The 13,500-nt window shown below is 38.4% G+C and overlaps 1 protein-coding gene across 2 annotated transcripts; it reads right to left on the reverse strand.

Annotated features, from left to right (window-relative positions):
• Positions 1-343: 343 nt before the first annotated feature.
• Positions 344-4,581, reverse strand: LOC107770131 (acid beta-fructofuranosidase AIV-18-like). 2 transcript variants are annotated; one of them, NM_001325054.1, is given in 7 exon segments: positions 363-850; positions 1,070-1,157; positions 1,249-1,484; positions 1,573-1,734; positions 1,919-2,778; positions 4,005-4,013; positions 4,158-4,557. In NM_001325054.1, coding segments are annotated over 7 exon segments (1,932 nt in total). In that variant the 5' UTR covers positions 4,534-4,557; the 3' UTR covers positions 363-649.
• Between the last annotated feature and the right edge of the window lie 8,919 nt (positions 4,582-13,500).

Here is a 13,500-nt window from a genome sequence, read left to right on the forward strand (position 1 = left end):
AAGTTAATGGCTGTCATGCGGCAGCTGGTCACATTCTTGGACTTTAACCGACCAATGAAAACCCATTGACTGAGGTCTCATGGCTGCAGGTTTGAAGTTCCACCAAGTTTATGTCCAATCTTATCTTAGTTGTTAGTAGGTTTTGAGATGTAATATTCTAGTGTTTCCACCATTAGTAGATGATAAGAAAGAGCTGCTTTTGCGTAGAGAATAGAGTAATCAAATGCAATGAGTTCATCACGGAATTTGTTGGGGGGAAATAAAGAAAGATCCCGAACTGAGCAATCAGTTGCATCAGATTTCGCAGAGGGTTAATCAAATCCATCAAAAACCAATGCCAAAATGAAGAAATGGTTTTATCTGTAAAACATATTGTTACAATAGAGTACAATGGCCACACTGCTAGCTGCACAAGAACTAAACCTAAGCTTTGAAACAGCACCAATCCAGCAGAAAAATAACTGAAATAAGTATATAACACTACATATTCTAGCCTATTCTCTCTCTCTCTCTCTCTCTCTCTCTCTCTCTCTCTCTCTCTCTCTCTCTCTCTCTCTCTCTCTTTATTGCCTCTCTTCCATTCCTTGATCGGATGGCGAATAACCTCCACATGGAAAAAGAATGAAGAAAATATATATGGTTCGACGAATTACAACTGGTCCAAGGGGAAGGATCGAATATCAGCTGATTCGAGTGACCAAATCTTCAGGGAGGCAGTCACACTTGCCCTCGTGGCATTGTTGAAAACGAACAGTCGTGCTGCTCCATTGATTGCCTTTGTTGGGTAAATTCGCGATGTTATGACTGTTCTTCCTCCTTGAGCAAAGCTCTCCACAATTGAGTGGTCCACCTGAGTTCAGTTTTAAGAAATTTTACTCAAAAACACAGATCATCCCAACTGTCAAATACATTCATAACACAAATTATTCTGAACCACATTATCTTGAATAGTTACCAAATTGACTACTTTGGAGCATTTCCATAAATTTAATAAGATGACTGGAAGAACTAATAAGCTTGATATTATTCTTGATTTGACGAAGGTCAGAATAACGGGATTATCACTTACCAATAATCTCATTGAGTGTTGTTCATCATCTAACACTGGTACTGAACTACCATACACTTGTTTAGCAACTCCAGGAGCCTCTGAGGATCTGCATCAGATCACGCCGCTATGTTATTCATCTATACTTTGACAAGGACTATTAAGATAGAGTATACAAGATAAACATAGTAGAAGCAAACCTAGTTTCATCAGCACAGAAGTAGGTTTCAGCTCGGCCATCAGGTCCTTTGGCAATGTAGAAGTAAACTGGAGTTAGCTCAGAAAGCGTTTGATCAGCAATTACAACGACACCAAATGGTCCCAAAATGCCTCTTTTAGCAGCACCTCCACTAGTACTGCAGTTGAAACCAACATCTGCTTCAATTGTTCCCTCGAGTGCTGCTTTGTCCACTTCAAATGAGGCTTCTACATCCAACTGCACCATTGCACATACAAGTTTTAGGACTGCACATTAAGCACATATAAGTGAAACGTTTTCAATTTCCAAGGATGAGAAAGCAAACCTGTGCGGCTGAGTCAACATGGACTAGCTCAATTGAGCCTGGTTGAAGATTGACCCGTTTCACTAGAGGATCACCAATTCTTAAGCTCTCAATTTCTTTAACTGGCCACTGAAGAACATGTGTCCTAGTCTCCTTATCATAAAGCACAGTCCTTGGAATACTCTGTTATTAAAACAGGAAAACTATTAGGGATATATCATCTCTTTGCATCTAAAAACCTCCATTTTCACGTTGCAATTCAGAACTTACTTTACCAGAGTTACGCCAAGGCACCCTAATGTAATACAAAAATAAATGTGTAATGCTCTTCGGAAGCTGAGGTAGTGTACTTGAAAAGTGTCCATACCTGTACAGATGCCCATCCCTTCAGCAGATCAGCAGCTTCACTGTCAGTTTCCCCAATCCATCCCCACAATATTCTTCTTTGTTCCTTCGGGTCATAAAATGTCTTTGACGCATAGTATTTCCCGTAGTCCAGTCTCAACCCGATACCCACATCCAATTGCGGGTTATCAGGAGTCCATTTGTTCTTTACCGGGTCATATGTCCCAATAGCATAGTAATCATGCTTATCGTCATCTAAACTTGCTTTTAACACATGCTTTATACCTGGCCCGTTATATGATGTGTCCAACCCGTTTGCCTCATCGGTTGATACCGGGTAAAAGTCCACACACTCCCACATACCCGTACCCGGAACCGCATGCAAAACTCCATCCAATAGCTTAAAGTTTGTGAAGTTGGAAGTACCATAAACAATTGCAATACCCGTTTTACCAATCTTGGACCCGATGGTAAGCAGCCACTGCCCGTTTTGTGGTCCGGTCCAAGCAGTCGTTGGGTCTCTAAAGTCCTTGACACCAATGCCGGGTGGTGGAACCATGACCGGGTTGCCCCGGTACTTGACCCAGTCGATGAGGAGGGGATCCGATAAGTTGGCGGGGTACGCAAGATTTTGCACCTGCACGTAATCATTGGTATCACCGGTGTATAACATCATGATCTGACCGTCGGGTAGGAAGGTCGCGGACCCGGTCCAGACACCGTTGATATCGTACCATTGATCAGGAACCAAGGCGAAGGGCAAGTAAAGCCAATGGATCAAGTCCGTGGATATTGCATGGCCCCATGTGATATTTCCCCAAATAGCTGAATCAGGATTGTATTGATAAAAAAGATGGTACCATCCTTTGTGGTATAATGGACCTGTTAAGTGTTAAAACAATTATTCATTTCACATGTTCATGTTTCTCGCCATGTTCAGTTATCAATGAACTTTCTACGCAATTTGAATTGTAAAATAACCTTTGCATATTCCGTACCAAAATTGTTTTTCTTTTTATGCGGGAAAAAAAATAGTATTCTTTGACTTCCAACTCCGCCACGAGTTTTTGTTTTTGACTTTTCGCTAATATATTTTTAACAAGTAAGCAAATTTGACTAGTGACAACCCTTCCTCCCCCTAAAAAAAAATACATGAACATTTCTGTTCTATTAATTTTTAATAGTGAATGCTAATTAAGTTGTCCGAATGATATTGCCCTAAACTTTCACGGAGCTTTTCCAAGAATGGACAATCGAGTAGTGTTAAGATTTTGGATTCTATATTTAGAAAAAGGAAAAGTAAAACAAAGAAGAGGAAACCCCTCCAAGTTAGGGAAAGGAGAAAAGGGACATCGATGGATACTAATCAAAACAATCAATAGTCTTCTCAAATAATTTCAACAATGAGAAGGTACGTTCTTAATTCTTATCCTTAATATTTTTTTCCTATATTCCTCTCTTCTATTCTCACAAGGCTGAATTGATAATAGGCATGAGCGGCTAGATCGACCCAAAAATAAAAACCCACTCCATTTCATTTAAAAATATAAGAAAAGAGAAAAAGACAAGTGGCTAGTTGGAAAGACAGACAAATCGTTGGCGGCCCCCAACTCTTACAATAATTTATAAGGTGTGACCCATATATTGTGATTGGTCCAGAGACTTCGTACATAAATCACCTAATCATGTGTCCTTGTATGAGAGATGTTGCACAAAAGCATTATTACCACACATATATCGTGTTAATCCAAATTAAATTGGCCGCATTTGCTATATTAGTCAAGTAATCCAACTTCTTTCATTATTAGCCTAAATGATGTGCCAACTCATCTATGTATGACGGGGACTTATAAAGGTTTAGTTCAAAGAAAACCAAAATTAATTTTCTGATCAAAGGCTACAAAGAAAACATTACAAAACATGAGAGAATTAACTAATTAGCTGTGTCATATTTCTTGTGATTAAACAATAGCGTGTAGATTGTTATGGAAACTATGAAAAATTACTATTTTATTGGTTATGTGAATCTTTAACTAATAGCCGGATGCTCTAATCATGGTTCGAGAATAAATAACAAAAAAGTAATTATGGTAATAAGTTAAACTCACCATTAGGATCTGCAGCATATCATCCAATCAGAATCCAAAACATACCCAACAAAATAGCCATAAGAATCAATAAGAAAAAACCAGTGTAAGTATCTAAAATTCATATTTTATTAAAAGAATTAATAAGAGAAAAAGAAGCCAAAAAAAGGTTACCGTTCATCCAATTCTTTTGAGGTTGAAAATGGTAAGCAGTTCTTTGCCAAGTAAGCATAGCATTAGTCCACGGGTAGTACGAAAGGCTTCCACCGGACACATCCCTGAAAGTCTTCTCGGAAACTCCCTGAGATACACCTCTTGACAACGCCGGCGTCAAGGTCTCCGACGAGTGGGAGTTTTTTTGTGATAAGTCTGAAGATTGGTTGACGATCACAAAGACTAAAGAAAGCAAAAAGAAGGAGGAGAGAAGAATGCCGGAGACGACTTTGAGGGATTTCCGGTGACCGGACCCGGCGGATTCGGGTTGGTCCGGCAGGACAGTGTAATGGGTCGTGGAGTTTTCCGGGTCATAATGGGAATGGTGGGTGGCCATAATGGAAGATAGAGAAGAAGGAATGGGGAAGCTACTAGTCTACTGCTCAATATATAGAGAGAGAGGAGAAGAGGAGGAGAAAAGAGGTGAGGTGGTGAGGTGGGCCCCACTAAATTGCGTAGGAAAAGGGTTGTAAGTATGGTACACTTGGGAGGGGTTTAGAGGCTGATTTGGCTTCATTCAATGCTTAGTTGCAAACAATATTCGTTAAAATTACTTGCAAATCTATGAAAATATAACATATTCTTCACATCCAACAACAATAACATAATCAATATAATCATATGTCATGACCCAAAATCTCACCACAGACGTCGTGATGACACTTAGTCTCTAAGACTAAGTAAACCGATTTTCATTACTTTTCGAAGCCATATTTTTATATATATATATAAACCAACAACAAAAATAATTACAAACAACCTCCCAACACTCATAGTACTGAGTCACGAACTCTAACTAAATACATGAAATGATCTCAAGGATCGAATACTCAATACTGTTTGATTAATAATTAACAGTACAATAAAATGAAAAGACTTCAAGGGACTGCGACGACCAAGCAGCTCTACCTTGAATCCTTGCAATCACACTTTAACTTTGTCCGAGTCCAATAGCTCCAATACCTGGCTCTGTACAAAAATGTGCAGACGTGTAGTATGAGTACACCACGGTCGGTACCTAGTAAGTATCAAGACTAACCTCAATGGAGTAGAGACGAGGTACAGCTAAGACACTCACCAGTCTAATTACATGTGCAATATAGTATACAAAATAATAGAAAATAAATAATAATAATGGCAACATAAATCAACCAGTGATATACCCGACATGGCAACAAGAACACTATTAATATTACTCAACAAATAATAAATACAAGTACACCCAATTAAACCAAGTTCTTAAAATAAATATCTTTCACATATAATTCTTATAAATAACTCTCTTTTAAATATAATTGCCTCAGATAAATATCCTTCCAAATAAATATTTTGAATATAATTCTTTCAATTAAAAGTCACCATGTGACCCCTCATTTCATAATCATAAAAATACGGGTCTCATCCCTTTTCATATTTTCATGGCATTTCATGCCCATAATTAAATCATCATATCTCCCCGGCACCTGGTGCCCATTTTTCATATCATATCTGCACGGACAGTTCACATGCCAATAATAAGACCATCATATTTTTTCCGGCACTTTGTGCCCACATTTCATATCTCAACCGCACAGACAATTCACGTGCCAATATCATCATTATTTACTCACGGCACCTCGTGCCCACATTTCTTTTCATAATCCGCCTGGCAATAGCCACAGACTCCAAATTTCAACATAAATCAGATTATTATCAATTTACCAACAATAAGACAAATTGCACAAGGTATAAAAATAAACACAAGGAAAGTCACAACATCACATAAAATCTCCAATGCAACCACTCCAAATCATCACATATCATCCCTGCCAATAGTCACATTTATCTCTCCTATAGCCACCCTTATCACTCCTATAATAGCCTCCCTTATCCCTCCCCACTGACAATATCAATAGCCATCCTTATCGCTCATATTGCCACCCTTATTTCTCCTATAGCCACCCTTATCGCTCCGCCCAGACAATATTCCAACACACATAACAACAATGAAATGCCACCCTTATACCCACATAATATTAACAGTGAAATGCCATCCTTATGTCCTCATAATAATAACTCAAATAATACAATAATTTACACAGAATATTACCACGGCAACATACAAAATTAATTCATATCACGATTTACCCAATGGCCACAACTAATTCCAAAGATATAATAAAATCAATTAATTTCACAACAATTAGCCCAAAGCTCCACACAATGTGTATAAAATCTCAAAATCAATCAACCGAGATAGAAAATAATCAGCATGGGGCAACGCCTTCATTAATCCAAATTTAGATAATTATATTAATATTTCTTCTTAAGCTTACTTAATTAATTATTTGCATAGAAAAAATTTATAATGGAATTAAATTCCAAGAAATATCAAACCATCGAACTCACGAAATTCACATAAATATACAAGTAATAATTACATCGAATTGTCGTATAAAAAAAAGTTCAATAAATGTGATTCAAGGCATGGCAATTAGATGATTAAATATATGCCCACAATTATTCAATTTACTACACAATATGCCTAATACTTTAACTCAATATATTTTGCATATATAAGCCCGGGTACGTACTCGTCACCTGGCGTACACGGCTTTTCACATTTCACAAATGGCACATAAGACTCGATGCCAAAGGGGTAATTCCCCCACTCGAGGTTAGCCAAGACACTTACCTTTTTGAAGTTATGCCGATTTTCCAAAATCTCCTTCTTGCTTGAATTGATCTCCGGGCAGCTCAAATCTATCCAAATTAATTATACAACTTCATTAAAATTCATCGAAAATAATTCCGGATAATAATACGTCGACTTAAAATTTTATTCCAAAAAGTCAACAAAAGTCAACGCGGATCCCGCCTCTCGGAAACCCGACATAAATTTCATGAATTCCGAACACCCATTCCGATACGAGTTCAACCATACCAATTTTATTGAATTCCAATAACAAACCGACCTCCAAATCTTAAATTAAACCAAGAGGGTATTCATAATTTTCCAACTTAATTCACCGATTAGATGTTAAAAATAACCATGGATTCGGGTAATTTAACTAATATTGAGTTAAGAACACTTACCCCATTTTTTTTCTTGAAAAACTCCCGAAAATTGCCTCTTCCCGAGCTCCAATCCGTCAAAAATAGAAAATGGGATGAAGTCCCATTTTCAGAACTTAAAATCACTACCCAGGCTTTTCTTCTTCGTGAACGCGGCCACTGCCTCGCGTTCGCGAAGCACAATTTTCGTTTTGCCAAATTCCTCCTTCGCAAATGCGACCGTCCTCTCGCGTTCGCGTAGACCAACTTGACTGCCCCTCCACTTTAGTCTTCGTGAACACGACACATGACTCACGAACACGATGCTTTACTCACACAGACCTTCGCGAATGCGACCACGACCTCGGGAACGCGTAGAACAAGGACCTGGGGTCCTCAACTGCCTCACTCCTCTTCGCGAACGCATAGCTTTAACACCAGATCCTCTTCGTGAATGCAAGACCTCCCTCGCGAACGTGAAGGGAAAATCTTGCCTGTATCAAATTCCCCTCCGCGAACGCGAGGGCCCACTTGCGAACGCGAAGAAGAAAACCAGAAGAAGCACACTAGCAGTCTTCAGCCAACATGCCAAGTCCAAAATGATCCGTTAACCTTCCGAAATCAACCTGAGGCCCTCGGGACCTCAACCAAACATACCAATGCATCCCATAACATCATATGAACTTAGTCGAACCTTCAAAACACCTTCAACAACACCAAAAACACGAATTACACACGGATTCAAGCCTAATGAACTTAGAAATTTCCGAATTTCACAAAGCCAAAACCTACTAAACTACGTCCGAATGACCTTAAATTTTGCACATAAGTCAGAAATGACACAATGAAGTTATTCCAATTTCTAGAATCGGATTACGACCCCGATATCAAAAAGTCAATCCCCGGTCAAATTTTTCAAAAATTCATCTTTCGCCATTTCAAGCCTAATTCCACTACAGACCTTCAAATAATTTTTCAAACACGCTCCTAAGTCCATAATCACCATATAGAGCTATTGACATCATAAAAATTCCATTCCGAAGTTATTTTCTCAAAAGTTAACTCTCCGGTCAAGTCTTTCCATTTAAGCTTTTAAATAAGGATTGTTTCTTTTAATTTAATTATGAATCTTCAGTAATTCAAACTCGACCGCACCCGCGGTTCATAATACATATTGCGAAACTGCTCTAGACCTTAAGTTACTGAACGAGGCATTAATTCTTAAAACGACAAGTCGGGTCGTTACATCGTATAACTGAGATTTGAGAAGGATAATGTATACGCAATTCATACCCCTACCTTGTTATTTTATTATTATGACCTTAGATTATTTACAAGGTCCAGTTAAATTTTTGTTTGTAGCTTTATAAGAATCTGTTAGTAACCTAATTGTTGAGAAGAAATGAATGACTTGGGTATGAGGGCAGTTCAGTCTATTTATGTATAGTCGATTAATTAGTTAGTAAGCGATTAATGGGAAAAGTGCAATGCGATTGTGTTGTCGTGGCTGATGAATTCAATTGCTCCGACCTTAATTAGTGGCATTGCATATGCTGCCAGTGCTCAGACAGTGTTGATGGATCTGCAAGAACGATTTGATAAGGTGAATGATACGCGTTGCTACAATCTGCACAAAGAAATTGCTACTTTGAGCCAAGGTACTGCATCTATTTCTGTTTATTACTCCAAGCTCAAAGATCTCTGGGATAAATCTGAGTCTATAGTACCCACTCCTGGTTTTAACTGTGTCAAGATAAAAAAGTTTATTGTGCATCTACGAAAACAAAAGGTGTATCAATTCCTAATGGGCTTAAATGACTCTTACTCATAAGCTCATAGTCAAATTCTTATGATGAAGTCCCTACCTACAGTGAATCAATCTTATGTTATGCTCATGAGTCATGAGAGTCAAAAAGTTGTAGCTGCTACTGCTGGTGGTGTGTTAGGACATTCTCCCACTGTAAATGCAAATGCATATGACTCCACTGCATTATATAGTGCTAAGCATACTGACAATCCAAAATTTAGGAAGAATTACAATGTTCAGTGTGAGTTTTGTAATTGAAAGGTCACAGCAAGGAAAACTACTACAAAATAATAGGGTATCCACGAGACTATAAGTTCAAAAAGAAAGGGAGAGCTGGTGCTTACAATGCAATGGCCATGTTGTGCCTTTGTACATTAGTCATGTCTCTCAAAACATGCCTATGCAATCTGTGCTAATGTAATCCATGCATGTGTACCATGACCATCAGTATACTATGAGCCAAGTTGTTGAAGGCTCACAGGGTCAAGGAAACTCTGTCTCTCAGATTCAAGCAGGTTCTTCCTTCTCACAACCTCAGGGATCAGCAAGTACATCTTCACAAGGAAGTGGTTTTCTCTTCACTAAGGAGCAATATGATCAGGTAATGCAGATTCTGAACAATAGCCCAACTCCTCCTACTCATGCAAATGCAACAGGTATTGATACTGCTCTTTTAGCATCCACTAGCTCACATGAATGGATCATTGATACAGGAACCACCAACCATATGGTGTCAGATGTTAATTTACTGACCAAAACTTCCCCAATTACACCTTTTAAGCCTAGAAGAGTAATTACCTAATGGAGATATCACTCAAGTAACTCATATAGGAGATAGTCATATTTCAGACAGAAACATTATTAAAGAAGTGTTCTATGTACCTCAATTCAAATTCAACTTATTATCAGTCTCCAAAGTGACAAGAGGCCTAAGAAGCTTTGCTTCATTTTATCCTGATTTCTGTGTATTTCAGGATCTCTTCAGTGGCAAGGTGATGGAGATTGGTAGAGAAAGAGATGGTCTGTATTTCCTGCAGAATCATGGTGCCAAGAAGCTTACTGTCGTATCTTTAGCTGCAGCTGGAATAAAGTCAAGAAACAATAACTCTCATATTGATATTACTTGGTGGCATAAACGATTAGGACATGTTTCTAGTATAGTTCTCAAAAAACGGTTTCCCTCGAAACAAGCAAGTATTACTGACACTATAAATAAATGCAGTGCATCTCCATGTGCTAAGCAGACCAGATTGCCATTCCCTACTAGTTGTATTAAAAGTACTGATGCATTTGATCTAATTCATGCGGATGTTTAAGGCCCTTACAAATATGCAACTTTTGATGGTAACAAGTATTTTTTGACAATTGTTGATGACTTCACCAGAATGACTTGGTTATTTCTTTTGAAACTAAAGTCTGATGTGTGTTCTATACTTGCACAGTTTATTGTGTTTGTTCAAACTCAGTTTCACAAAACTCTGAAGACAGTCATATCTGACAGTGGATCTGAGTTTATTAACTCTGTCTGCAATACCTTGTTCCAGAAATATAACATCATCCATCGGAAGACCTGTGCTTATGCTGCTCAGCAAAATGGAGTTGATGAGAGAAAACACAGGCACATACTAGAGGTAACTAGAGCCTTAAGATTTCAGGCTAATATCCCTATTAAGTACTGGGGTCATTGGGTTCTTGTAGTAGTATATATTATCAATAGGATGTCATCTGTTGTTCTCAATGGCATGTCTCCTTTTGAGCTGTTGTATAGTAGATCACCCACTTTGTATCATCTGAGAGTTCTTGGATGCTTGTGTTATGCCAAACAAGTTCAAGAAACAAATAAACTTCTTCCCAAAGCTAAGCCTATTGTCCTTATGGGCTTTTTTGATACTCAAAAGGGCTATGTACTACTGGATCTTGACACTCATTGTTTTTTCATCAACATAGATGTCTCTTTCAGGGAAATGTCTTCAAAGGGTCTCAACCCTCAGCACCACCTGTGTTCTTGCCTCTTGGATCATCTACTTATGATGAAGAACACACTTTATCCCATCCTCCTGCCTCTACTCCTGTCAGCCCTAGCTATGCAGCTGGTGACCCAAGGCAGGACTCCTCAATACAACACTAACTTGCATTAAAAGTCGTGCAATCTTCTTTGCCTTCCCTGGATCAGAACTCCATTGTTTTGAGAAGATCTTTAAGGACAAAGCAAGCTCATATTTGGATGAAAGACTTTGTCACTATTCCACGACACAAGTTTGTGGCTTACTCTATAGCTAATTATATATCATATGCTGGGCTCTCTCCTAAGTATCAGGCTTATCTCGTTGCTTTCTCCACCATAGTGGAACCCACTTTCTTTGAAAAGGCTCTTAAAGATTCTAGGTGGGTGGATGTTATGCAAGATGAGATTACTGCTTTAGAATCTAATGATACTTGGGATGTGGTCTCTTTACCTGATGACAAAGTTCCTATTGGCTGCAAGTGGATCTACAAAGTAAAGTACAAAGCCTAAGGAAAAGTAGAAAGGTTCAAGGCCAGGCTTATGATCAAGGGGTATAGCCGACAAGAGGGCATTGATTATCATGAGACATTCAGTCCAGTGGTCAAAATGGTTACAGTCAGAACAATTATGGTTGTTGCTTCATCTGAGCATTGGCACATTCATCAAATGGACGTGTACAATGCTTTTCTCTAATGGGACCTACATGATGAGATCTATATGACTTTACCATAAGGCTTTCAGAGTCAAGGGAGCAGACCAGCATGCAAACTCCTGAAATCCATGTATGGACTTAAACAAGCCCCAAGATAGTGGAATGCTAAACTATCTGAAGCACTGATGAAACTTGGCTTTATGCAGAGTCAACATGATCACTCCTTGTTTGTAAGAGGGACATGCAAGCACACTATAATCATATTGGTCTATGTGGATGACATGCTTCTTACTGGACCTGACTTGACACTAATACATGAAGTCAAAGATAGGCTTCAACTGGACTTTAAGATGAAGGACTTATGAGAATTGAAATATTTCCTTTGGCATTGAGTTTGCTAGATCACAGCAAAGCATCCTAATGCATCAAAGGAAGTACACACTAGAGCTCATTTCTGAACTTGGACTGGGGGCTGCAAAGCCTGCAGTCACACCTATTGAAGCCAATATCAAGCTGACTACCAAGGAATATGATAACCACACTGACATTCCTAATGCTACAAAATATGAAATCTTAACAGACCCCAACAAATACCAAAGGCTACAAGGAAAGCTACTATACTTGATTGTCACAAGACCATATATAGCTTTTAGTGTTCAGACACTAAGTCAATTTATGCAGAATCCATAGAGGTCTCATATGGAAGCTACACAAAGAGTAGTCAAATATGTGAAGGGGCAGTCTGGATAAGGTATACTACTATCTAACAAGAAGCGGAACACTATCACAGCATACTGTGATGCTGATTGGGCTGCTTGCCCTCTTACTAGGAAATCAGTAACATGCTTCTTCATCAAGTATGGTGACTCCTTAGTATCTTGGAAGTCAAAGAAGCAAAGTACTATTTCCAGGAGCTCTTCAAAATCAGAGTACAGAAGCATTGCATCAACTGTGGCAGAGTTGATTTGGATACTTGGGTTGTTCAAGGATATTGGTATAGCAGTTGATTTTCCTGTGAACATCCACACTGACAGTAAAACAGCAATTCAAATAGCAACCAATCCAGTGTTTCATGAATGTACCAAACACATTGAGATAGATTGTCATTTGATAAGAGAGAAGATACATAATGGGCTGGTGAAGACAGAGTACCACTAAGGAGTAGCTAGTAGACATTCTAACCAAAGGCTTACCTAGAGTACAACATAAGTATTTCATGTCCAAGCTAGGGGTACTTAATGTCTTCATACCATCTAGCTTGAGAGGGAGTGTTGAGGAGAAATGAGTGACTTCAGTATGAGGGTAGTTCAGTCTATTTATGTATAGTCGATTAGTTGATTAGTTAGTGATTAATGAGGTGCTTGATTAGTTAGTTAGTTAGTTACATTAGTTGTTAAGTCGTGTGTGTGTGTGTGTGTGTATATATATATATATATATATATATATATATATATATATATATATATATATATATATATATATATATATATGTGTGTGTGTGTGTGTGTGTGTGTGTGTGTGTGTTACAATTCATTGTTCCATTCATTTTCTCCTCTCCCAGATAACTTCTCTCTTCTTCCTTCCTTCTTTCCTTATCCCTCGTAGCTAGGGGTGCTTAATCACCAAACTTTAGCACTAATAAGCAGTGGCAGATCTAAAATTTTCATCAAGGGGTGTCAAAATATAAATAATTAGATATATCAAAAAGTCAAGGAGAGTCAACGCATAGCAAATATACATAAAATAAAAAAAATTATCTAACAAAATAGTGTAATTTTCCCGCGAAGGAGTGTCGCTTGACACCCCT

The sequence above is a fragment of the Nicotiana tabacum genome, chromosome 4 (assembly GCF_000715075.1).
Source record: "Nicotiana tabacum cultivar K326 chromosome 4, ASM71507v2, whole genome shotgun sequence".
NCBI lineage: Eukaryota > Viridiplantae > Streptophyta > Magnoliopsida > Solanales > Solanaceae > Nicotiana > Nicotiana tabacum.

What these genes read in the sequence shown, in the direction of transcription:
- LOC107770131 (XM_075250630.1), bottom strand. Translation starts at nt 4,533, where the DNA reads ATGGCCACCCACCATTCCCATTATGACCCGGAAAACTCCACGACCCAT. An exon ending in AGGGATGGGCATCTGTACAG is followed by an intron (nt 1,735 to 1,918) that starts GTATGGACACTT and finishes TTTTAATAACAG; the next exon opens with AGTATTCCAAGGACTGTGCT. An exon ending in TTCTGTGCTGATGAAACTAG is followed by an intron (nt 1,158 to 1,248) that starts GTTTGCTTCTAC and finishes GATCTGATGCAG; the next exon opens with ATCCTCAGAGGCTCCTGGAG.